General features: G+C 50.3%; 1 protein-coding gene across 1 annotated transcript in view; it reads left to right on the plus strand.

The window, feature by feature from the left end:
* FKBP9 (FKBP prolyl isomerase 9) overlaps nucleotides 1–21,721 on the plus strand; it is a 28,015-nt gene extending 6,294 nt beyond the window's left edge. Inside the window, exons 2-10 of the mRNA XM_070424762.1 lie at nucleotides 2,142–2,287; nucleotides 2,652–2,841; nucleotides 3,454–3,599; nucleotides 5,643–5,832; nucleotides 9,345–9,490; nucleotides 12,497–12,683; nucleotides 17,134–17,279; nucleotides 18,413–18,576; nucleotides 20,361–21,721. Coding sequence (XP_070280863.1) covers nucleotides 2,142–2,287; nucleotides 2,652–2,841; nucleotides 3,454–3,599; nucleotides 5,643–5,832; nucleotides 9,345–9,490; nucleotides 12,497–12,683; nucleotides 17,134–17,279; nucleotides 18,413–18,576; nucleotides 20,361–20,537 — 1,492 coding nt within the window. The 3' untranslated portion in view covers nucleotides 20,538–21,721. The remainder of the gene's footprint in view (nucleotides 1–2,141; nucleotides 2,288–2,651; nucleotides 2,842–3,453; nucleotides 3,600–5,642; nucleotides 5,833–9,344; nucleotides 9,491–12,496; nucleotides 12,684–17,133; nucleotides 17,280–18,412; nucleotides 18,577–20,360) is intronic.
* Nucleotides 21,722–22,340: the final 619 nt, after the last annotated feature.

Below are 22,340 nucleotides of genomic sequence, written 5' to 3' on the forward strand. Positions count from 1 at the left end.
CCTACTGGGGATGTGCCCGCAACCAAGGTACATGCCCTTGACCGGAATCGAACCTGGGACCCTTGAGTCCGCAGGCCGGCGCTCTATCCACTGAGCCAAACCGGTTAGGGCAATATAAATGCATTCTTTAAAAAAATGTGGGAACTATATTCAAGTGCTGTGGATGGAAAACATAGTTATAAAGTAGTCTTCAGCCTGTGCATTGTTGCTGTCTGTGCATGTTCTAGGCGTGGGGAGTCTTTGAAGCCTCGAGTTCTGGTCATTATTAACATAAACCCACCAGTTAGTTGGTGGTTCGGGGCATGGTGGTTCCGGCCCGGCCATGGCCATGTGGAATTCAGAGCTGGCATTCGAGGGAGAGGGAGCAGCTGTTGGTCCTCCAGAGGTTGAGGGTTCAGGTGTAAAGCCTCCCAGGGCACAAAGCTGACCACCTTCTTTTGTCCTCTGGCTTGTTGGCCTGCACTTGGAATTTTTTGTTCTATTCACTGACCTTGGAGAAAGGAAGGCTATTGAATGGGCCATAAAACTGAGGACAAAGGGAAGTGGGGGTGGGGTCTGAGGAAGCTGCCCTGCCAGTGGGAGGAGGATGTGCTGTTGTCCCCAGCCTTTTTTTAGAGAAAAGGAAGAAAAGGTGGAAGTCATTTACCAAATGAAGGGCAGTGTTTCCTAATGAGGTAAAATCCAACCGCTCTTAGTGTTTTATTACACAAATATTACATGATCATTTTGAAAATTAAGGGAGCATTAAAGGGAAGACAGATCACTTGTAATCTCCTACCCATAGATTATCGTTGATATTATTTTCATGTGTCGCCTTGTGGATTTTTTCATGTGCATCTATATATGTAGATCCATAATGGGATTGTTTTATACCATGGCTCTGTAACCTGCACTTTTCTCTTAATGAGTGTATCCTCTTTTCCAGTGAATAGAAATCTGTTTGGGGCTTTTTTTGTTTGTTTTGTTTTTTCAATTTTTTAATTGAGGTATAATTGACATATTACATATTAGTTTCAAGTGTACAACATAATGATTTCATATTTGTATGTATTGCAAAATGATCACCACAGTGTAGTTAACATCTGTCACCATACGTAGTTACAAAATTTTTTTCTTTTGATGGGAAATTTTAAGACCTACGCTCTTAGCAGCTTACAAATGTGAAATATAATATGGAAATTATTAACTATAGACCCATGCTATACATTACATCCCCATGACAGAAGTCTGTTATTTTTAAAATTTTTTATTGCTTTTTTAATCTGGTATTTTAAAATGGCCATACAACCTTTAATTGTATGTATTTTTTTTGTTTTTTGTTTTTTAATGTTTTTATTGACTTTTAGAGACAGAGGAAGGGAGGTGGGTAGAGAGATAGAAACATCATCAATTGGCTGCCTCCTACACACCCCCTGCTGGGGATCGAACCTGCAACCCAGGCTTGTGCCCTGACCGGGAATTTAACTGTGACTTCCTTCCTGGTTTATAGGTTGTTTCTCAACCACTGAGCCACGCCGGCTGGGCTAGGATGATGTTTCTAGGTACCAATCACACAGAAATGGAGTAAACTGGGTGTTCCCCCTCCAGGGAGCATGTCCATGCCATTCTCTCCCTCCTATTCCCCAAGCTCTAAGGGACACCATGAGACTTGCAGCCAGGGGAGCAGTGGGCAGCAGCAGCTCAGCCCGGGCCCACTCCTGAACCTGTCCGAAAGGCCCCTTTCCTTTGACCTCCCAGCGAGCCAGAGCGGCCCAGCCTGGGCTCTCCTGTTGCTCCTTCTGTGCCTGACCTTATTTCACTGCCCTAAGTGTGTTTTTTCTGCAGTAAAAAAAGAAAAAGGAAAAGAAGTGGAGCAAACTAATTTTGGTAGAATTGGAAGTTATTTTTCAAAACAAATTATATATATAATGTATATGCGGGGGAGTTATGCTGATGCTATCTAACTAGACTTGCTGGCAATATTCACAGAAATTTAAAAAATTCCAGTGCTATAAGAACAGTTCCCATGTCAGTAACTCCTCTGTAGGCTTTTTGCTTGGCAGTAACCTCACTCAGTCCGCGGGTACATGTTCACAGCTGGGTTTCACTAAGGGAAACGTTATTTATACTTTTCTTTCTCTCCCTACCTTTTGGGTCGTCAGCTACGACAGAGACTCCACTTTCAACGTGTTTGTGGGGAAAGGACAGCTGATCGCAGGGATGGACCAGGCTCTGGTCGGGATGTGCGTGAACGAGAGGCGGTTTGTGAAGATCCCCCCCAAGCTTGCTTACGGGAGTGAAGGCGTTTGTAAGTTTTCGTTCCGTGTTTGTCAACACGTCTGCAGAAACAACCGAACATTTGCAGGCTGTTCAGTCAGGTCGCTGGGAGAATCCTTGGAAGCTTTCGATTGTGGGGAGGAAATTAAGAAGCAGCGAACACACACACACACACAGAGCTAAAATTTCTCTTAGGGTCATTTCTTCTAGATGTGAAGGAAGGCGTTATTAACACAGGTGTAGTGAGTGTTACCCTGGCTGAGAGGAACATGCTGTTTTTCTGTTTTCTTTCTGTTTCGTTTGGAGGATAGCAGGGCTCAGTTTGGAATTGGAGGCTGGTGTCCCCTTGAGCCCTCGACGGCAGCTCCTCAGTGTGAATTCTCTTTCATTTCCAGCTGGTGTGATCCCCCCAGACTCAGTGCTGCATTTTGACGTTCTTCTGATGGATATTTGGAATTCAGAAGATCAGGTTCAGGTTCACACTTACTTCAAGCCCCCGAGCTGCCCTCGGACCATCCAGGTGTCCGATTTTGTTAGGTATCACTACAACGGGACGTTCTTGGACGGGACACTGTTCGATTCCAGGTAAGTCCCATCCATGCTCGTATCCGTGAAATGCCCCGGGTCCCTCCATCTCACCTGCTTTTCACGCCCATGGAGGAACCAGGAAACGGACTCTTCCCAGCTTTCACCAGCATTAACTTCTTCATAGTGCCAGAGTCCGCATTGTAAAATATCTTAGAAAAACCTAAGAACAGGGTTTATTGAAATTAACAGTATTTTGAGGTCTCGTTAAGTGAAGGGCCCTATGACCAAGGAGTTCATGCATTTTTTGGTTCATTTTTGTAGTTTTTCCACTGGAGGAGGAGGGGAAGGCTGCATGTATAGGAAGCTTCGAGAAGTGTGGGCAGAAGGTGCTAAGCTGGGGAAGTGAGCCTTTCCCCTCATTGTAAGTGTGTTCGGTTAGACAGAAGAACAAGCCTAATTTTGTGAATTGCTGTGGCTTAATTACAGGCTTTTTATAAATTCTAGGACGTGTGCTCTATGATTAGGAGCAAAGATCCATATATGCACGTCTCCAGGCATGGGGATGGGTTCATTGCTCAACTGAGATGTGGGTAACAAAAACCCTACTGAGGGGTGAGTTAGAAATGCCCTTCTGGTATGGAACTTCTCCCCTTTCTCGTTGGTTTACAGTCATAATCGCATGAAAACATATGACACCTACGTGGGAATTGGCTGGCTGATTCCTGGAATGGATAAGGGGCTGCTGGGGATGTGTGTGGGGGAAAAGCGCATCATCACCATTCCTCCTTTTCTGGCCTACGGAGAAGACGGAGACGGTAAGTCCTTCTCACTCTCACGCCACTCTCATCTGTCCTTTTTTTTTGTTTTTAAGATTTTTTTATTGATATTTTTTTAGAGAAAGAGAAAGGGAGAGAGAGAGAAACAATGATGTGAGAGAGAAACATCGATCAGCTGCTTCCTGCATGACCCCGACCAGAGATCGAGCCCGAAACCTGAGCATGTGCCCTGACTGGGGATTGAACCGGCAACCTTTTGGTGCACAGACAACACTCAGCCAACTGAGGCGCACTGGCCAGGGCTGTCCTTATTTTTATTGCTGTGATTAATACAACTTGCTACACGAAATCCCCCAGACCTGTTGGTCTAGACTAGAGACTTGCACTGTCCAATATGGTAGCCATTAGCTACTGGTGACTATTAACTGGTACATGGCCGAGTGCTCCTGTCCTGGACGGTGCAGGCGCAGCATTTCCGCCTCTGCACAGTCGTGTGGGGCAGTCCCTGCTAGTCCAGCTCATCTGCTCTCTGATGACTGAGTGGCGGGAACCTCCACGTGTTCACGGTCATTGGCGTTCACAAGGAAGCCGTCTGCCACTGCCTCATAAGCTATAACCTTGGGCGCCAACCACTGCCCAGCCTATGTTTTTCCCACCAGCGAAATGAGATTCGAACTAGACAGTCCAATCTTGCTGATGCTCTGGTGGTCTCATCCTGAGCCCACCAGCTCCGGTGGACATTCGTTCACATTGGCTCCCAAATTCTTTTGACATCATCTACGTGCACCCGACATACATCATAAAACTAAATGCCTAACTAAATAGGAGGAATATTACTTATTTATTTTAAGGAATTAATAATTTAAATATTCAAAAGAAAAGGTTTATTTAAAATAATAACTTTTAAAAACTTTATACTTTAATACTGTACTCAGCTCTCTCTTTAAATAGGTGAATTGTATGGGAATTATATCTCAATAAAGTTGTTAGAAAAATGACAACGAACAGTCAATTAGTACGTGCTAATGCTAGAAAAATGTAAGCCCTGGGGTGACTTTTAAGGTTTTCTTTTTTTCTCTTAAATTACAAGATTCAGAAAAGTACAAAAGATGCATATCCTACTGCATACCCTCACATACACACACACACACACACACACACACACACACCCTGGGGATGGGCCACACCTTGCATTCCGGAGGCTGACTCAGCAGCCTGTTTCAGCGATTTCATCATCCCCCTTGAGGGAAGGACCACGTGGCTCACTTGCCCAGGCCTCCTCCTCTGCCTGGTGAACAGTGGCAACTCAGAGGGTTGAGGTCGGAGGTTCGTCAGTGAACTCACTTTCATCCCACAGTACTGCACTTAGAGGTCGTTATTGGTGGCTGCTGATCTTCGCAGGAAGAGCCAGTGCTCAGTAAACTCGCCCTGTGGGTGATCATGTTGCTGATCTGCAGGACTCCTCGCTGTCGGAAGATCCAGGAGAGGCAGTGCCATCCAGAGGCGAGATAGAAACGACTCGAGGACTCTTTACATTTCAGGTTGCGGGTGTCACTTTTTCTCTGACCTCAGCTAACTTTAATTTTATTTATATCTGGTTTTGGAGGCAGCTAGAGGATTTAATTTTGCATATGGTCTCTTTAAAAAACAAACAAACTGGCTGTGTATTCCAAACAACACGTCTAGGTAGGAGCAGACCCGAGCTTTGGAATTTGTGCCTTTAAATGCCTGTCATTTGCATTTCTACACAAACACGCCCACAGACGTATGTCTTGGCGTTTGCATGTGGGGGTACCCACGTGGAGCCTTGATTTGCCAGCACAAGCATAGACAACATGGTCGTAGTCGTCTTTTATGTCATTCATGTCACTTTGCTCCTTTTCCTGAGGGAGTCAGGCTTCAAATTGTACCTGCCGGCCACGGTGAGACACCAGGGGGAACCGCCCAAGACGAGAAAGAACATTTGTCAAAGAATGAGTTACACACACACACACACACACACACACACACACACACACACACACGAGTGTTGAGTGGAGTCCTTGTGTCCTGGTGTCATGACCTTCCTGCATTCCGCCCCAGGGAAGGACATTCCCGGGCAGGCATCGCTGGTGTTCGATGTTGCCTTACTGGACCTGCACAACCCCAAGGATGGCATTTCCGTCGAGAATAAGGTGGTCCCTGAGAACTGCGAGCGCCGCAGCCAGAGCGGGGACTTCCTCAGGTATCACTACAACGGCACGCTGCTGGACGGCACCCTCTTTGACTCCAGGTGAGGACCAGGTCTGAATGCCCTTCAGTGCTGACTCCGAGTTACTGTTTCCAGCTCCGACGCAGGTTGCTGTTTGCTGAACTGAAGTCCTTCAGAGGCTGGTACAACTGTCGTCCGCTGGGGGCCTGTGGGGCCTGAATCTGCAGGAAAAGAGGGGAGGTTCAACTTAGACGCCCACCAGCCCCCTCTGCTGTGCTCAGCTGTCCAAGTGCACGCGCAGCTGTGGGGCCCAAGCTGGGAAGTGGCCAGAAGGGAGGCCCAGGCAGTAGGCTGGGAAGGGAACAGTCCCTGTGCACTAGCTGTGTCGCTTTGGACAGCATTTGACCTCCCTACGCTTCAGGTTTTTACCTGTGATTGGCACCTTTCTCACAGAGATGGTTAAAGACATAAGGGAGATAAAAGCGCTTGCCAAACTTTACAGGCTTTCCCGTCACTGCAGGGACGGGCTGGGTGCGTTCGGCTGCCTTCCTGCGGTCGAAGAGGCTAATGGCCCAGCCTCTGTTGTGATTCAGAGTTGTGTTTGGTTTACAAGGCTCAGCTGCAGGTGTGCAGATGGCTGGGGCCTGCCTGTGTGAGGTGTGTCTTGCTCCTTCAAATGGCCTGTGCTGTTTGGAAACCACTCCTGTCGGGCAAACAGTGGTGGCACAGTCTCCCCGTCTCTCCGAGGCAGTCGACTTCGCGTTTATCTACCAGTGGTTCTCAACCTTCCTAATGCCGTGACCCTTTAATACAGTTCCTCATGTTGTGGTGACCCCCAACCATAAAATTATTTTCGTTGCTACTTCATAACTGTAATTTTGCTACTGTTAGGAATCGTCATGTAAGTATCTGATATGCAGGATGTATTTTCATTGTTCGCGACCCACAGGTTGAGAACCACTGATAGTCAGCCAGAAACATTCAGAAGAATTGTTATATGGTATCATTTTATTTGAATAATTCATTCTTCCTGCTCCTGGGGTCTCTTCTTCTAAATTTTTCATTTGGTTTTCTTTTCGGGGGAAAAATGTAACAGTCATGGTTCAAAATGAAAGCCACGTACGCATTATGATATGTTGTTCCAACATTCCCTACTTTATTATATAAGTGAAACAATGCAGAGGTATATAATAGAACATAATAATTTCCCATCAGCCCCTTCTATTCTCACTACCAGCGTAAATATTAATAACTTTCCACAGTCCCTCTCCACTCTTATGAATGCATTCATGCTTAAATATTCAATCCATCTGGAATTGGTTGTATTCAATGTGACAGTAAGCATCAAACTAGTTTTTTCCAGATGGTTAGCTAGTGCTTCCAACACTCCTTATTGAATAACTGTTTTTTTCCTCACTCATCAAATATCTGGCTTTTATTATGTACTAAATTCTTAAAATATACTTTTGGGTCTTTGTCTAGAATTTTTATCCTTTTCCATTGGTCTAACTCTTCCTGGGCCAGTGTCATACCTTAAACTATTTTAGCTTTCTAATTGGTATTCTTTTTATTTTTTCAACATTATTATTTTTTACTAAGTGATACACCGACATAGTTCAAAATCCTCAAAGTATAAAAGTGTATACAATGAAGAATTGTTCTCCTATCCTGTCCTTGACACCCAGTGCCCCTCTTCACAGGGAAGTGGTATTATGAATTTCATCGGTCATCCATACATATACATTGAAATACATATTCCCCTATTTTAATTTTTTGCAGGAATGAGAGCTTGCTATATCCTGCACCTTCAAAACAGTATTCTTTCTTTTTTAATCCTCACCCCCCAGGATATGTTTTTATTGATTTTTAGAAAGGAGGGGAGAGCCCTAGCCGGTTTGGCTCAGTGGATAGAGCGTTAACCTACGGACTGAAGGGTCCCAGGTTCGATTCTGGCCAAGGGCACATGCCTGGGTTGCAGGCTCGATCCCCAGTAGGGGGCGTGCAGGAGGCAGCCGATCAATGATTCTCATCACTGATGTTTCTATCCCTCTCGCTTCCTCTCTGAAATCAATAAACATATTAAAAAAGAGAAGGGGGAGAGAGAGAGAAACATAGATGTGAGAGAGACATCAATCAGCTACCTCCCATATGCATGCACCCCAACCAGGGGGATCGAGCTCACAACCTGGGCATATGCCCTGACCAGGAATTGAACCTGTGAACTCTTGGTGCATGGGTTGATGCTCAACCAACTGAGCCATACCGGCCAGGACTGTTATTCACGCCCCTTGGCTTGGTAGTCTCTGAGGGTGCTGAGAAGGAAGACCCTCCCAGCTCTCCCCGCCTTCTCTGAGGCAGTCACCCCGGGGCTGTGCTCCATGAGGGTTGGCGGGACAGATTGACTCTTTCAGGACAGGCTTTCTGCCCATCTGCCCCAGGTGGGGGTGGAGAGCGGGTGCAGATCCCTGTGGTTCAGAGTTGGGTAGTAGACGTGGCAGATGAAATTTTATGATTTTATTCTGGAATCATCAGGCTGCGAGAAATTCCTTCTTGTTCTCACCAAACTCATGATTCTTGACCTCAGTTGGCAGTTCACCCAGAGCCTGGATCTCCGCTGAGCGGAATGCTTGGGCGCCTGCCAGTGGCACTTGGGAAACCCAAGTCCTCACCAGACGGCAGCGCGGTGAGCAGGGACGCGGCAGGGAGAATTCACCGGGCGGTGGTGGAGCCTGCCGCGTCCAGTTGCTCTCGGTGTTCACGTCCCACCTGTGCAGAGGTTCTCCTTAGAAACTGGACATTGTCCTTGGACGCTCGCGGAGCTTCCGATAAGGGCTCCCTTGATGCTTTTTTCATGAGCCCGACGTGGTTGCCAACCGTCCGTCTCAGTTACGTTAGCTTCATTCCTGTGGTTGCTCCTCGTTACTGTGTCCCATTCATAAGGTGACCAGAAGGCTGGAGGGCTTGTGTCTGAGGTGCCCCTGTCGACAGGGCAGCCTGGACGCTGGGTGTGGACAGAGGAGCCTTTTCCTGGCTGTGTCCTCCGATTCTAAGGTTCACTGTATTTGCCCAGCTGGTTTAGCTCACCCTCCCATGCACCAGGATGTTGCTGGTTCAATTCCCTGGGTTGGGGGCTCGATCTCCAGTAGGGGGCATGTAGAAGGCAGCCATTCATGTTTCTCTCTCATCGATGTTTCTCTCTCTCCCTCTCCCTTTCATTCTCTGAAATCAATAAAACCATATATATTTTTAAAATAAGGTTACAGGCCCTAACCAGTTTGGCACAGTGGATAGAGCGTCGGCCTGCAGACTGAAGGGTCCCAGGTTTGATTCCAGTCAAGGGCGTGTACCTTGGTTGCGGGCACATCCTCAGTGGGGGGTTTGCAGGAGGCAGCTGATCAATGTTTCTCTCTCATCGATGTTTCTAATGCTCTATCCCTCTTCCTTCCTCTCTGTAAAAAATCAATAAAATATATTTTTTAAATAAGGTCACAGTCTTCGGGGACCGGCGGCCTCTGTCTCCTGCTGCCTCCCAGTGCTGACGGATGTCACAGCTGTGGTGTCCCTTGTGAGGAACTCTGTGTGTTCTTTTCTAGCTACTCACGGAACCGCACCTTCGACACGTACATCGGGCAGGGCTACGTGATTGCTGGGATGGACGAAGGTTTACTGGGTGTTTGCATCGGAGAGAAGCGGAGGATCGTGGTCCCCCCTCACCTGGGGTACGGGGAGGATGGGAGAGGTGAGTGCCGGCTGCCTGCAGGCCGTTCCAAGCCACCCGGCCTTCATGCGCAAAATGCTGAAACTGAAGTGCAGCTAGACCTGAAGGCCCAAACAGCTTTCCCTTCTAGAGCTGCCCTGCTGTTTCCCCTGGTCCTCCCTGCCCACTGATTGGCCTTTTCCTTTGGAAAAACCGTAAAGCTACGATATAGTGAGCTCCCCTTCGTTTCCCCAGTTGTAGCATCTTGCTATATTTATTTTCTCTCTGTCTATAAATTATGTTTTTGTTGTTGTTGTTAAGCCATTTGAGAGTAAATGGCGAAACACGTTTTGCTTTTTCACAGCTTTATTTGAGGTGTAATTTATATGCCATAAAGTTCACCATTTTAAGGACCCAATTCAGTGACTTTTAGCAAATGTAGTGAGTTGTGCAACCATCACGCTAATCCAGTTTTAGAACAGTTTTGTCCCTCTGATCATAAACTCCCTCCTAAAAAGGACACAAAGAGTACATGTTGACTCTCGAGAAAGAAAATACAGATCAAGAAAACAAAAACCTCCCATAATCCCCCCACCCAGGAATGAACGCTGTAGTGTGGCAAGCAGAAGAGTGGCCCCAAAAGACGCCCGTGCCTGGTCCCCAGGACCTGTGAAGGTTACTTTCATGGCAAAACGGTCTTTGCAGATGCGACTAAGGGAAAGATCTTGAGATGGGAGATCATCCTGGGTCATCCCGGCAGCCTTGATGTACTTGTAAGAGCCTTTGTGCCTGGCCAGCGTGGCTCAGTTGAGCGTCAGCCTGTGAACCAGCAGGTCCCACTTGGACTCCCCTGGTTGCGGGCTTGGTCTTCAGTGGGGGATGTGCAGGCAGCAGCCAATCAGTGATTTTTTTCTCATCATTGATGCTTCTCTCTCTCCCTCTCCCTTTCTTTCTGAAGACAATTAAAAAATATATTTTTTAAAAAAGAGTCTTTGTAAGAGGAAAGCAGAAGGTCAGAAAGAGGAGAAAATGCTTAGCTGCTGACTTAGAAGATGGAAGAAGGGGCCACAAGGCAGGGAATGGCAGTGACCTTGAGAAGCTGGGAAAGGCAAGGACATTAAGTCACCAAGTTTGTAGTAATTTGTTATAGCAGCAATAGGAAACTATACGACCAGGAAGTGAATACTCCTCTATGCTTTTTAAAAGTAGAATTTATTGGGGTGACGTTAGTTAATAAAATTGTATAGGTTTCAGGTGTACAGTTCTTATAATACTTCATCTGTATATTGTATTGTGTGTCCACCACCCCCGGTTACTCTTCTATATTTTTTAGTCTATGTGAATCTATGTAGATAAAAGGAAACACACATCACCTACACAAATACTGACAAAAATGGGATCATCTGTACATATAACTTTGTCATTTTTCTTTCTGTCTAATTTGTTGCGAAAATTCTCTACATCAACAGGTATTTTTAATGGCTGCATAGTATTCCAAGCCATATTTCCCTGCTTAGTTATGTTTTTTTTCCCCCTCATATACCATTTTTTTTTGCTAGCTTGCTTAGGAATAGTTGATGTGGCATTTATTCTGATTTTATTTTATTTTTGCTGATGGGGTTATGGCTGGCTTGGCAGGCTGTATATATTTATGATATTACCCTTTCCTGACTACTACTGTGCCTACGGGTCTTTGGAATTTTCCCAGGAGGGCACGTCCAGAATATCTAAGAAACCTCAGGTTGGTTGTTCCTTCCCGACGTAAATTTTCCATTTATGCAGCTACCACAGGTCACGGCTTGAGTCACATGGAGCAGGCCTTGCTTGTTTGCCTCTGTCTCTATGCCTGTTGTTTTGTGTCATGTATACTTCTACCTCTAGCCAAAGGCGTGCAGAAATAGAAAACTACTTCTGAGTGTTTACGTCCCTGTAATTATGGCCTCAGGACTAATCCTTCCTTTCTCTAAAAAGAATGTATTGATGGGAAGACATTTGCTTAAATGATTTTTCTCCTTTTGGCGTTCTGTCAGAGAATTAGATAAGGTTCTGGGATGCATCGAAGGCTCATCAATTTTCTGGGCCTGAGGCTGCTGCATCCCAAGTTGCTGTGGGGGCGCGGCGCCCTGACCCGTGACACCCAGCTGCTTTTGTGCTGGGGAGGGGGAGTGTTGGGGGAGTCAGGGGTCCACCTCTGTCCTCTTTTGATTGGCACCTAATGCTCATCCCTGAGGGACTAACCCCTGAGGGTGTCAGGACACAAACTGTGTGGGTTCCTCACCACCTATCTCAGGGCAGGCGCGCAGTCACCGCAGTAAATGCTTGTGGAGCGACACGCCGGGCTCCCCGTGGGGTTCGCAGCCGTTTTTCCCACCAGGTTGCTGCACAGATTGAACACGATGATATTCGTGAAAAATACTTTTGTGAACGAAAACGTTATTCAGAGGCAATGTTTTCACAGTGGAGATAACGGAAGATAAAATCTCAGGAATGGTTTTGTGCGGAAGAAGCAAACAGGGTGCGCAGGGAGGCTCTCTGGGGGCGTGGGCAGTGCGGGCCCTTGCGGGCGCCCTTGGTCCTCTTTCTCCTGCGCAGCGGCTTTCACGCTGCAGCTGATTTTCTCATCTCACTTCTTGCCTCTGGGCGGAGCGGGGCGAGACTTCCCGTGGCTGAGCCTTCACGTGGCTGAGCTGTGGCCTGGTCTGTGCTGAGCTCAGCCAGGAATCTTTCCAGTGAAGCGATGCCCTGGGCAGGAGCTCATCATCTGGAACTGATAGTCCCAACTGTGCTCCCAACTGGCTCCGATCTGGGGGGGGCGCGGGGGGGGGGGGGCAAATCCGTGCCTCAGTTTCCCCTTCGTAAAGTAAGGGTTGGGTTACTTCTAAGGGCCCTTCCAGCTTCCTTCTTCCAGGGTTCTCTAGGGTCTCATACCTGAGCCCCGTGCCCCTCATGGATGCGGGTGAGGGGTGAGGGCATCCTTGGTGGGGGGGGGGGGGGGCAGGGGGCGGCGCTTGGAGGGTTTCCTCACTCGTTTCCGGGTCTGTCCTTTAGGGAACATCCCTGGCTCGGCCGTGCTGGTGTTTGACATCCACGTGATTGACTTCCACAACCCTTCGGACACCATCAGCGTTACGTCCCACTACAAGCCCGCCGACTGCTCGGTGCTGAGTAAGAAGGGGGACTACCTCAAGTACCACTACAACGCCTCGCTTCTGGATGGGACCCTGCTGGACTCCACGTGAGGGCCCTGGGGATCGGAGGAGGGGGTGCGGGGGGCTGGAGGATTCTCCTTTTCTTCTCATCACATCCTGGCCGAGGACTGTCATCTCCATGGTCCCCCCCACCGTGTAGCTCAGGCCCACATCACTGCTTGGATGGGTCCTTCTCAGAGTTCCCTATGCACGGCCTCCCCCTGCTCCTGTGACATCGTCTTTCTGAAAAACAGATCTCGTCTTTAACTGCTGCCTTTAAACATTAGCCCGCAGATGGAAGCCAGGCTCCGGAGCCTGACACGCCGGGCCGTCTCTGTCCGCTCCGTCTGCCTCATGTCTTGTCTTCTGCTGGGGCCCGGCTTCCGCCTCCCGGGCGCCCGGGGCAGTGGGGCTGGAGGCGCACTGCATGTCCTTTCCTTCTGGTCGGCTTCTGCCCTTTTCTCCAACGGCCCTCATTTCTTAGGAAGAATCTGCTGCTCCCACTTCTGGAGTCTCCTAATGGTGTTATGCATTCCCTGCCTTTTAGTTTAGTTTCTGTCTTGGTGGCTGGTCTGAATCCCCCAGGGACACCAAGGTGCTTGTTCGTGTTTTTATTCCTTACGTAGCCCAGAGCGTAGCTGGCAGGGGGCATTCTGTGAAGGTTAAGTGATTGAGATGACGCTGGAAACATATCAAGGGAATCAACAGTATAAACTGGTGTCAGGGAGACTCAAGGAGCTTTGCTTCTGATGCATCGAATGTTCAGATGCGTCTCTAAGTTAATACAATATTCTCTTCAGGAAAGAGACATTTTCAGCCTTTTTAAAAAAATATGTTTTGCCCTAACCGGTTTGGCTCAGTGGATAGAGCGTCGGCCTGCAGACTCAAGGGTCCCAGGTTCGATTCCGGTCAAGGGCATGTACCTTGGTTGCGGGCACATCCCCAGTAGGGGGTGTGCAAGAAGCAGCTGATCGATGTTTCTCTCTCATCGATGTTTCTAACTCTCTATCCCTCTCCCTTCCTCTCTGTAAAAAATCAATAAAATATATTTAAAAAATATGTTTTTATTGATTTAAGAGAGAGAGAAAGGGAGAGGGGAGGGAGAGAGAGAGAGAGAGGGAGGGAGAGAGGGAGAGAACGAGCAATCTGCTGGCTCCTGCACTCCCCTACTGGGGCTCGAGCCCGAAAATGGGCATGTGCCCTGACTGGGAATCGAACCCGAAACCTCTGTGCACAGCACGACGCTCAACCAGCTGAGCCGCACGGGCCAGGGCCAGCCTTGCTTCATGTCTAAGTGCGTCCGTGTTTGCGCTGAGCCTGGCTTAGCTGCCGTTTGGTCTTGGGGAGAAGGAAGGGCTTCATGTAAATATTTGATTTGTGCTGCACTTCTTGTGGACGGGAGGGTCTTCTCCTCCCCCCCAGTTCCTCTGCCTTCTGGCTTCCGGGGACAGTGTGGCCGGGGGAGCCAGGCCAGGAGGGCGATCCCGAGGGACAGACCGTCCAGACCATTCTCTCTGCTGCTGGGAGGTCCTGTGTCCTGATGCAGTTAGCCTACATGATCACATCCAAAACCTGTTGATTAGAAGCATCATTTGAGGAAACTCTAAGAAAGTAAAAATGCTTCCCTAAGGGAATGACATGCTGCCCATTGTAGCCTGTATCCTTGTTGCAGAGATGCTAAAATGTGGGGAAAAAGGGGGGGGGGGCATTATGGAGTCAATGAAACAGGCGCTAGCTTCTGCGGCGAAGGCTGACATGGACCCGACTGGAAACACACCTCCTTGCACTGGCGTTAGAAGCCTGCGGAGGGTGGGGAGGGAGCGTGGCTTGTGGTTTGGGGATGAAGTGAGCTTAGGCCTGTGAGGTTAGAACCGTCTCCAGGGCCAGTGGCGTGCTGTCACCGCTCTTGCTAATGTTCACATTTTTGCTGGTGCTCCTCCGGCCCTGGGAGGGGGAGCTGAGGGTAGGAAATGAGCAAAGAGATTCCGTGCCAGTGGGTTCAGAACGAACTTCTCCCGTGGGGAGGGAGAGTCAGCTTCCAGCCCTCTGAGGTGTGTTCGGTGGGTTCACAACCTTATTCTAGATCAGTGGTTCTCAACCTTCTGGCCCTTTAAATACAGTTCCTCATGTTGCGACCCAACCATAAAATTATTTTCGTTGCTACTTCATAATTGTAATGTTGCTACTGTTGTGAATCGTCATGTAAATATCTGATATGCAGGGTGGTCTTAGGCGACCCCTGTGAAAGGGTCGTTTGACCGCCAAAGGGGTCGCGACCCACAGGTTGAGAACCGCTGCTCTGGAGCATCTGGAGGCCACGTGAGGCTCCTTCCTCTGATCAGAGACTCCGCTCTTTACCAGGGGCCTTTGTGTTGTGTGTAAACCCACACCAAAAGGCGGCATCCTTGCTGGGCTCTCAGGGGTGTATGTTTCAGAATAAAGGGATGAAGGGAAGTGGGGTGGTATCTGCCCACTTGAGTGTGGGATTTGGGGGGGTGGCTTCTGGAAGGTGGGGCCTGGTCCTGCCCTGGGAGCGCTGCAAACAGGAGGCAGTGAGTAGGCTATCCAGGGGGCGGAGGGAAATGTGGGGGGGGCGGGGGAGCGGCGAGGGCGGCTGCAGGCAGGAGGCAGGAGGCAGGAGGCAGGAAGCGTTCAGAAGCTGGGAATGCACCGAAGGAATGAGGAGAATGTCGGAGAAAAACTGGAGGAAAATAAGGAAATAAATAAAAGGATGACCCGAGGAGAAAGAACAGGTGGCGCTTGCAGACATGAGCATGAAAGCACGTTGCTTGCTGCAAGGGTTCTTCCTGCGAGCTCCCACTGGCCTCACAGAGGGAGACGGACTCGCCGTGTGATGACTCAATGAGCTCTTGCATGATCCCTGAGAGCTCGCAGCCCCGTGGTCCCCTGGGAGGGCCCCGCCGGTCCCAGGAGAAGAGTCGTAAGAAGGCGCCTCTGTGCTGCTGACAAAGGAGGGATTGTGTGGGGCGGACGGGCGCCCCTCCCGCAGGCCCCACCAGGGCTGCCTGTGCCAGTGGCTGACTTCTGCTTCGTCCTAGGTAGGACGAATGCAAACCCTGCTTTGGTTTCCTGGCCGCAGAGAACCAGCCGGGCCCTGGGAACCAGCTAGAGGCGGGAAAGAGCCTGCAGGGGAGGCTGGGAGCCCGAGAAGGGGATGGGACCCAAAGGGACAGACCCTCCCATGTTGTCACCAGCTGGTGAGGGGCTCCAAAGGGCCTCTAAGGTATGGGGGGGGTGGGGGGTGGGGGTGAGGGCGGGGGCGGAGGGACGGGGTCGGGGGCTCTTCTCGGCATTGAAGCACATGACCCCTGTTTGCCCTGAGGAGGCGATAGGGTTGCCATTGGTTTGGAAATACCTTTATTTTCAGTAGTGATGGAGGTGAGAGAGCCAGCTTTCATTTGTCTGATTACCCAGGGACCATGGGTATCACAGGTAATTGGAACCACAGCCCAGCCCTGGCCGGTGTGGCTCAGTTGGTTGGGCATCGTCCATGCACTGGATAGTTGCTGGTTCAATTCCCCATCAGGCCCGGGTTGCGACCTCGATCCCCTGGTCGGTGGCATGCAGGATGCGGCCATCAATGATTCCCTCTCACATCCATATTCTCTCTTTCTCTCTCTGAAAAATCAATAAAAATATATTCAAGAACAACAACAAAAACCATGGCCCAAATTAAACTCATAGTTATTTTTCTGGAGTCAAAGAGGGTTACAGACCCAAGTCCCTCAAGGCCATTTGTTTATTGAGTTCTTTATGCGTCCTCTCCCCTGTGCCAAGCATAAGATACTGTCTCCGATTGAGGACATCCCTGTGCGACAGCCATTGCTACCTCCACCTCCTAGAGGAGGAACTGAGATCACACTTCCCAGGGTCAAGTTCAGTGGCCAAACCAGGATTCACACTCAGACCTTGCTGAATCTGCAGGCAGGGCTTTCACTACCTTATCTATTTTTAACATTCCCTTGGAAATTTCTGACTAGAACATCGACTGAAACTTAAAAATTGTAAGAGCCGTGGAAAGAACCCCTGGAGAATTGCCACCACGATGTCCCATCACGCTGAGGATTTTCGTGTGCTTTTCCTACAACCGGCTCCTTCTCCTGCGTAGCTCCATACATGCACCCACGCCGGGAAGGTGACACTGATAGACCACCACCTTTTCACTCTCAGGCCCCATGAAGTTTCGCTGTATGTTCCCCTACGGTCTTGAATAGCCAAAGGGCCCCATTCCAAGATGTTCTAACCCTGAACACTTCCTCAGCCCTCCTCTGATTTCCATCTGGACGCTTTTGAAGATGATATAGGTGCTTTATTTGTGTCTGTTTATTTTTGCAAAGTGCCCCTCCGTGTGGGTTTGTCTGTTTCCTCGGGACCAGACGGGGGATCTGTGCCGTTGGCTGTGATGAGATGTGCCGGGGACGCTCAAGTGCCAATGGCCTGACGACCTAAGCGGGGACGCTTCTGTTTCGTTTCCAGGTGGAATTTAGGCAAAACGTATAATATTGTCCTGGGGTCTGGACAAGTGGTGCTGGGAATGGACATGGGGCTCCGGGAGATGTGCGTCGGAGAGAAGCGGACGGTGATCATCCCGCCACACCTGGGCTACGGGGAGGCTGGCGTGGGTAAGTGGCGGGTTTTTGTTGTTTATTTCAGATTAAAAAATTTTTTTAATATAATGTTATTGATTTCAGAGAGAGAAACATCTATCGATTGCCTCCAGTACCCACCCCAACCAAGGATTGAACCCACAACCTGCGTATGTGCCCTGACAGGGAATGGAACTGGGGACCTTTCGGTGCATGGGATGACACTCCACCATCTGAGCCCCCCTGGCCGGGGCTCCCTTCACCTTTTCCACCCTGTCCCCCAGCCCTGCTTCTTTCATTTTGAACCCAAAGAATCTGTTGGATTTTTTTTAAAAAGCATTTGGCATTTTTGTGTGAAGACCCCCATGGATTCAGAGTTGACGCCAGGCTAATGCCCCACGTCCTCTTGAGAAAGCCAGGACCATGCTGTAGATGCAGTTCTTGAGTTCGTGTTTGCCGTCATCTGGGACCACGATCTGAAGGCATACCTCATTATCCTCACAGCTCTGAATAAATGGGAGATCTACTCAGCTCTCCCACTGTGGCCTCTGCTAGAGCCTTTGAATCACCAAGACACACAGTAAGAAGTGTGTTTTATCTCCTAACCTGTGTTACATGTAAATATACAATCTATATTTATACATATAGACATGTACATTTAGGTTTATCTGTAACATGGAAACTCAAGCTTCATGGAATGATACTTACCCTTCCTACGTGAAAGGTACCCTAATTGTTTTATTCTGTTTCTTTATTAAAAAAAAAAAAAAAAATGCTGGTCCGGCCAGCGTGGCTCAGTGGTTGAGTGTTGACCTGTGAACCGTCACAGTTCAATTCCCGGAAAGAGCATATGCCTGGGTTGCAGGCTCCATCCCCAGTGTGGGGCGTGCAGGAGGCACCCGATCAATGATTCTCTCTCACCATTGATGTTTCTATCTCTCTTTCCCTCTCCCTTCCTCTCTGAAATCAATAAAAATATATTTTTAAAAAAAAGGCTGGTCACACCCTATGAGATGGGAAAACCATGTGCTGATGCTGAACTTCCTTGCTTTCCCAAGAACTGCCTGCCCGCCATGAGGTGGCTGGAGGCCAGGGTGGGGCGGAGGGTGGCTGAGGGGCCTGTCCACTGCCCCATGGCGCTAACCCTCCCCTCCCTGTCGGTGAGGCAGATGGAGAAGTGCCAGGCAGTGCCGTGCTGGTGTTTGACATTGAGCTGCTGGAGCTGGTGGCCGGCCTGCCGGAGGGGTACATGTTCATATGGAACGACGAGGTGTCATCCAACCTCTTCGAAGAAATCGACAAGGACGGCAACGGAGAAGTCCTCCTGGAAGAGGTAACCGACCTTTGCAGGCAGGTGGGACCAGAGGAGCTCAGGGAGCCATCCTGGGCCCGGGAGCCTTCCCAACGTCGGGAGGACACCTGTGTTCATCTCTGTGCTGGTGAGACCCTCCACACACAAGCACCAAGCGCTCTCACACGCACGCTCTAATCCAGTGGTTCTCAACCTTCTGGACCTTTAAATACAGTTCCTCATGCTGTGACCCAACCATAAAATTATTTTCGTGGCTACTTCATAACTGTAATGTTGCTACTGTTATGAATCGTCATGTAAATATCTGATATGCAGGATGGTCTTAAGCGACCCCTGTAAAAGGGTCGTTCGACTGCCAAAGGGGTCGCGACCCACAGGTTGAGAACCGCTGCTTTAATCGAAGCTCTTTGCAGAAAACTGAGAGCTACGGGGACTGATTCCAGGGTCTGGGCTCTGGGTCGGGTCCAGTTCCTGGGCGCTCGCTGCATGCCTGGCGTGCTGTTTTCCCATCTGTTACCTTGCTTGGCCCTTATGACAGCCATGGAATCATCCCTAGTTTTCAGAAGAAGGAGCTGTGCACAGAGAAGATCGGTAACTTGCCCAAGGTCACCCAGCTCCCCCGTGGTGGGAGCCAGGATCCACACCCCTGTTTGAGCATCTAGTGTTGTGCCTCCTGTGCAGACACCCTGGTGGAGCTGGGTAGTAGAGTCCTCTGTCCGTCACAACCCTGCTGACGTCCACTCCCACCTGCTTCACGCCTCCTCGTGCAGGGACATTGCCCCAGCCTTCTCCCCTTTCTCTCACGCCGTCAGCATCTCCCCGGCGACTGGCTTGCTCACAGTAGCACTGCACCTGGTCTTGCCAGGGGACTGGTGCCTTTCCTATTGCTGAGTCCAGTGGTCGGTCCTCACTCTCTTACCTCGACACAGCTGACTCCTTTGCACGCCACCTTCTTCCCCCGCCTTCCAGAACCCCCCACCTGCTTGGTCTTCCTTCCACCTCACTGGTGGCTCCTCAGGAATCTTTCCTCTGATCTGATGCACAAGTCGGATCACGGCCCGCTTCAACTCAGACCCCTGCAGAACCCCCTATTTCAGAGTCCTTCCACAGCCTGCTCGCGGTGGCCTCCTCCCCGGGCTGGTCTGTGAACACCTGGCAGGCACCCACCCGCCTTCACACCCGCTCTCCTCTCTGCCCCAGAAGGCACTTGCCCTGGACAACTGGCGCCTCCGCTCGCTTCCTTCAAGCCTCTGCGCAAGGCTCCCTTTGTCCCTGCGTCGGACCCTGATCCCGAATTCATCCTTCAACCCCCTTGCCCACTGGGACTTCGGCTCTTCCTTACTTGGCTCTACTTGTTTGTTTTTCTAGAGCATTTCCCTTTTTTACTTAATATGGAGCTTATTTTTTATGCTCGTTTTTAATTTTGCATCTTTCCTACCAGAATATGCTGGAGTTACAGATGCAGGAAGTTTTGTTTGTGTGTTGATGCAGCTCTAGGACACAGTAGACGATAGATTTTTCTCGTGTGAATGAATGAGTGTGGGCAGCAGTGTTCTCCGGGGCTGGGTGGTCAGGGGCCCGTCTTTGTGAAGAACGAAGGGCTGATTTCGGGGGAGGGGGAGCTCCAGCAGCCACGGGGTTGCCCGCCTGGAACCTAAGGGCTGCTGGAGTCACTCAGTCGGCGGTTTCTAACCCGCATCTGGAGGGGAAAACCCAGGTTGCGTAGCTCAGAGGATTTCCTGTTCTGCCAGCTCGGATGCAAACCCCATTCTGTTTGGGTCTGAGCCTGTCCCTCCCCTTTCCAGTTCTCGGAGTACATTCATGCCCAGGTGGCATCCGGCAAAGGGAAGCTCGCTCCCGGCTTTGATGCTGAGATGATTGTGAAGAATATGTTCACCAATCAGGACCGCAACGCAGACGGCAAGGTCACGGCCGAGGAGTTCAAGCTCAAAGACCAGGAGGCCAAGCACGATGAACTCTGAGCCTGAGGAGCCCCGTGTGTGACACCAAGCCCCGTGGCAGCGGAGCGTGCTGGGAGGGCGCCAGGCTCTCTCGGAAGGTGAATTGTCAGCAAGTGCAGGTGGCCACACATCAGGGCTGGGTCGATACACACGTGAGAATTTTAGGCCGAACGCCAGGGTGTTAGACTGCATTGGTGCGAGGGGCCTTCGCAGGGGCTGTGTGGGATACTGAAAAGGTGGCGCTGCCAACCATGTTCTGCGGGCCTTCCGGGTAGTTTTGTTATTAAGGGAAAATAGAGTCGTATAGAAGTTATAACCATCCTGCAGGGAACAGAAGAAAAAACCCAGGATATCTGTGCAAAGAGGATTAAGACAAAAAATTTTTTTAACTTGCTGGTGTTTTATAAGCGTTGTCCGGACGGGCAGGAAAAGAAAAGGGCATGCCTAGTGGGGTTCCCAGAAAGCCCCCGAAAACTTCTCAGCGGCCTGTACAGTACCTTCTGGTTGGCCCAGCCTCCACCTCCTCCTCCTCCTCCTCCTCCTAACACACACACACACACACACAACACACACACACACACACACACTTTTCTACTTAATCACCCCATGCCCTTGTGGTCCTTCGATTGGTTGGGTAGCTTGGAGGTGAAAAATTGGGGACCACACAAAAGGCATGGAGGCCCACGGGTAGAGAACGTGACTGCGTCTGCCACGCGAGATCACCTGCTTCACTGTCTCAGCCCTGTCACTGCCCCATCGCGCCCCGAGTCCTTTGATCAGATAGATGCGTGCAGGGCCGGCGGCCAAGCCGAGCTGCAGAGCATCTCCCTGTGGCCCAGGTGGCCATGTCTTCCCAGCCAATGAGCATAAACAAGGGGACAGGCTGCTCCTCTGCCTCCTGGAGAGGGAGGGCCCCGAGGCCCGGGCCTCGCTCTGCGTAACAAGGACCCTGCCCGCCCCCGGGGCCCGTCCACGTTGTGCAGTGAACACCTTGCTGCCTTATCTCCTCTGTTCCCCACCGGTGATGGCACCGCCTCCCCTCCCTGAAGTGACCCACGCTTTTCCTTCCGAAACGGCTTTCTGTTACTAATTTAAACTGTTTTGTACTGAGGTAGCTCTGAGGTAGTCCATGAAAACGCCATGCACTCGTTCAATTGAATGTTGGAAAACCCATCTTTTCGTATATAAAACGTTGAATTCTCTCACCAGGCTTTGTGGTGTTTTCTTGGGAGGCGGAGAGGATCCCGTGGGAACATACCGTGCAGTCAGAATCGCCCGGATCAGAACTCGCAGGACCTCGCTGTGTAGACTTGGGAGAGAGTTAGAGGGTGTAGGCCAGCTGTGGGCAAACTACGGCCTGCGGGCCGGATCCGGCCCGTTTGAAATGAATAAAACTAAAAAAAAAAAAGACCGTACCCTTTTATGTAATGACTAGAAGCCCGGTGCACAAAAATTTGTGCACTCGGGGGGGAAGAGGGGGTCCCTCAGCCCGGCCTGTGCCCTCTCGCAGTCTGGGACCCCTCGGGAGATAATGATCTGCTGGCTTAGGCCTGCTCCCGGGTGGCAGAGGGCAGGCCCAATCCCTAGGTGCAGCCCCTGGTCGGGCTCAGAGCAGGGCCGATTGGGGAGTTGGGGCACCGCCCCCTGTCATGCACAGAGCAGGGCAGATTGGGAGGTTGCGATGCCACCCTCAGTCACGCTCAGGGTAGGGCTGATTTGGGGGTTGGGGCACCGCCCCCTGTCACACTCAAGGCAGGTTCAATGGGGAGGTTGCGGCGCCACCCCCTGTGATGCACAGAGCAGGGCCAATCAGGGGGTTGGGGC

The sequence above is a fragment of the Myotis yumanensis genome, unplaced genomic scaffold (genome assembly GCF_028538775.1).
Source record: "Myotis yumanensis isolate MYYU_CA2020_CCGP unplaced genomic scaffold, mMyoYum1.0.hap1 SCAF_9, whole genome shotgun sequence".
NCBI classification, from domain to species: domain Eukaryota; kingdom Metazoa; phylum Chordata; class Mammalia; order Chiroptera; family Vespertilionidae; genus Myotis; species Myotis yumanensis.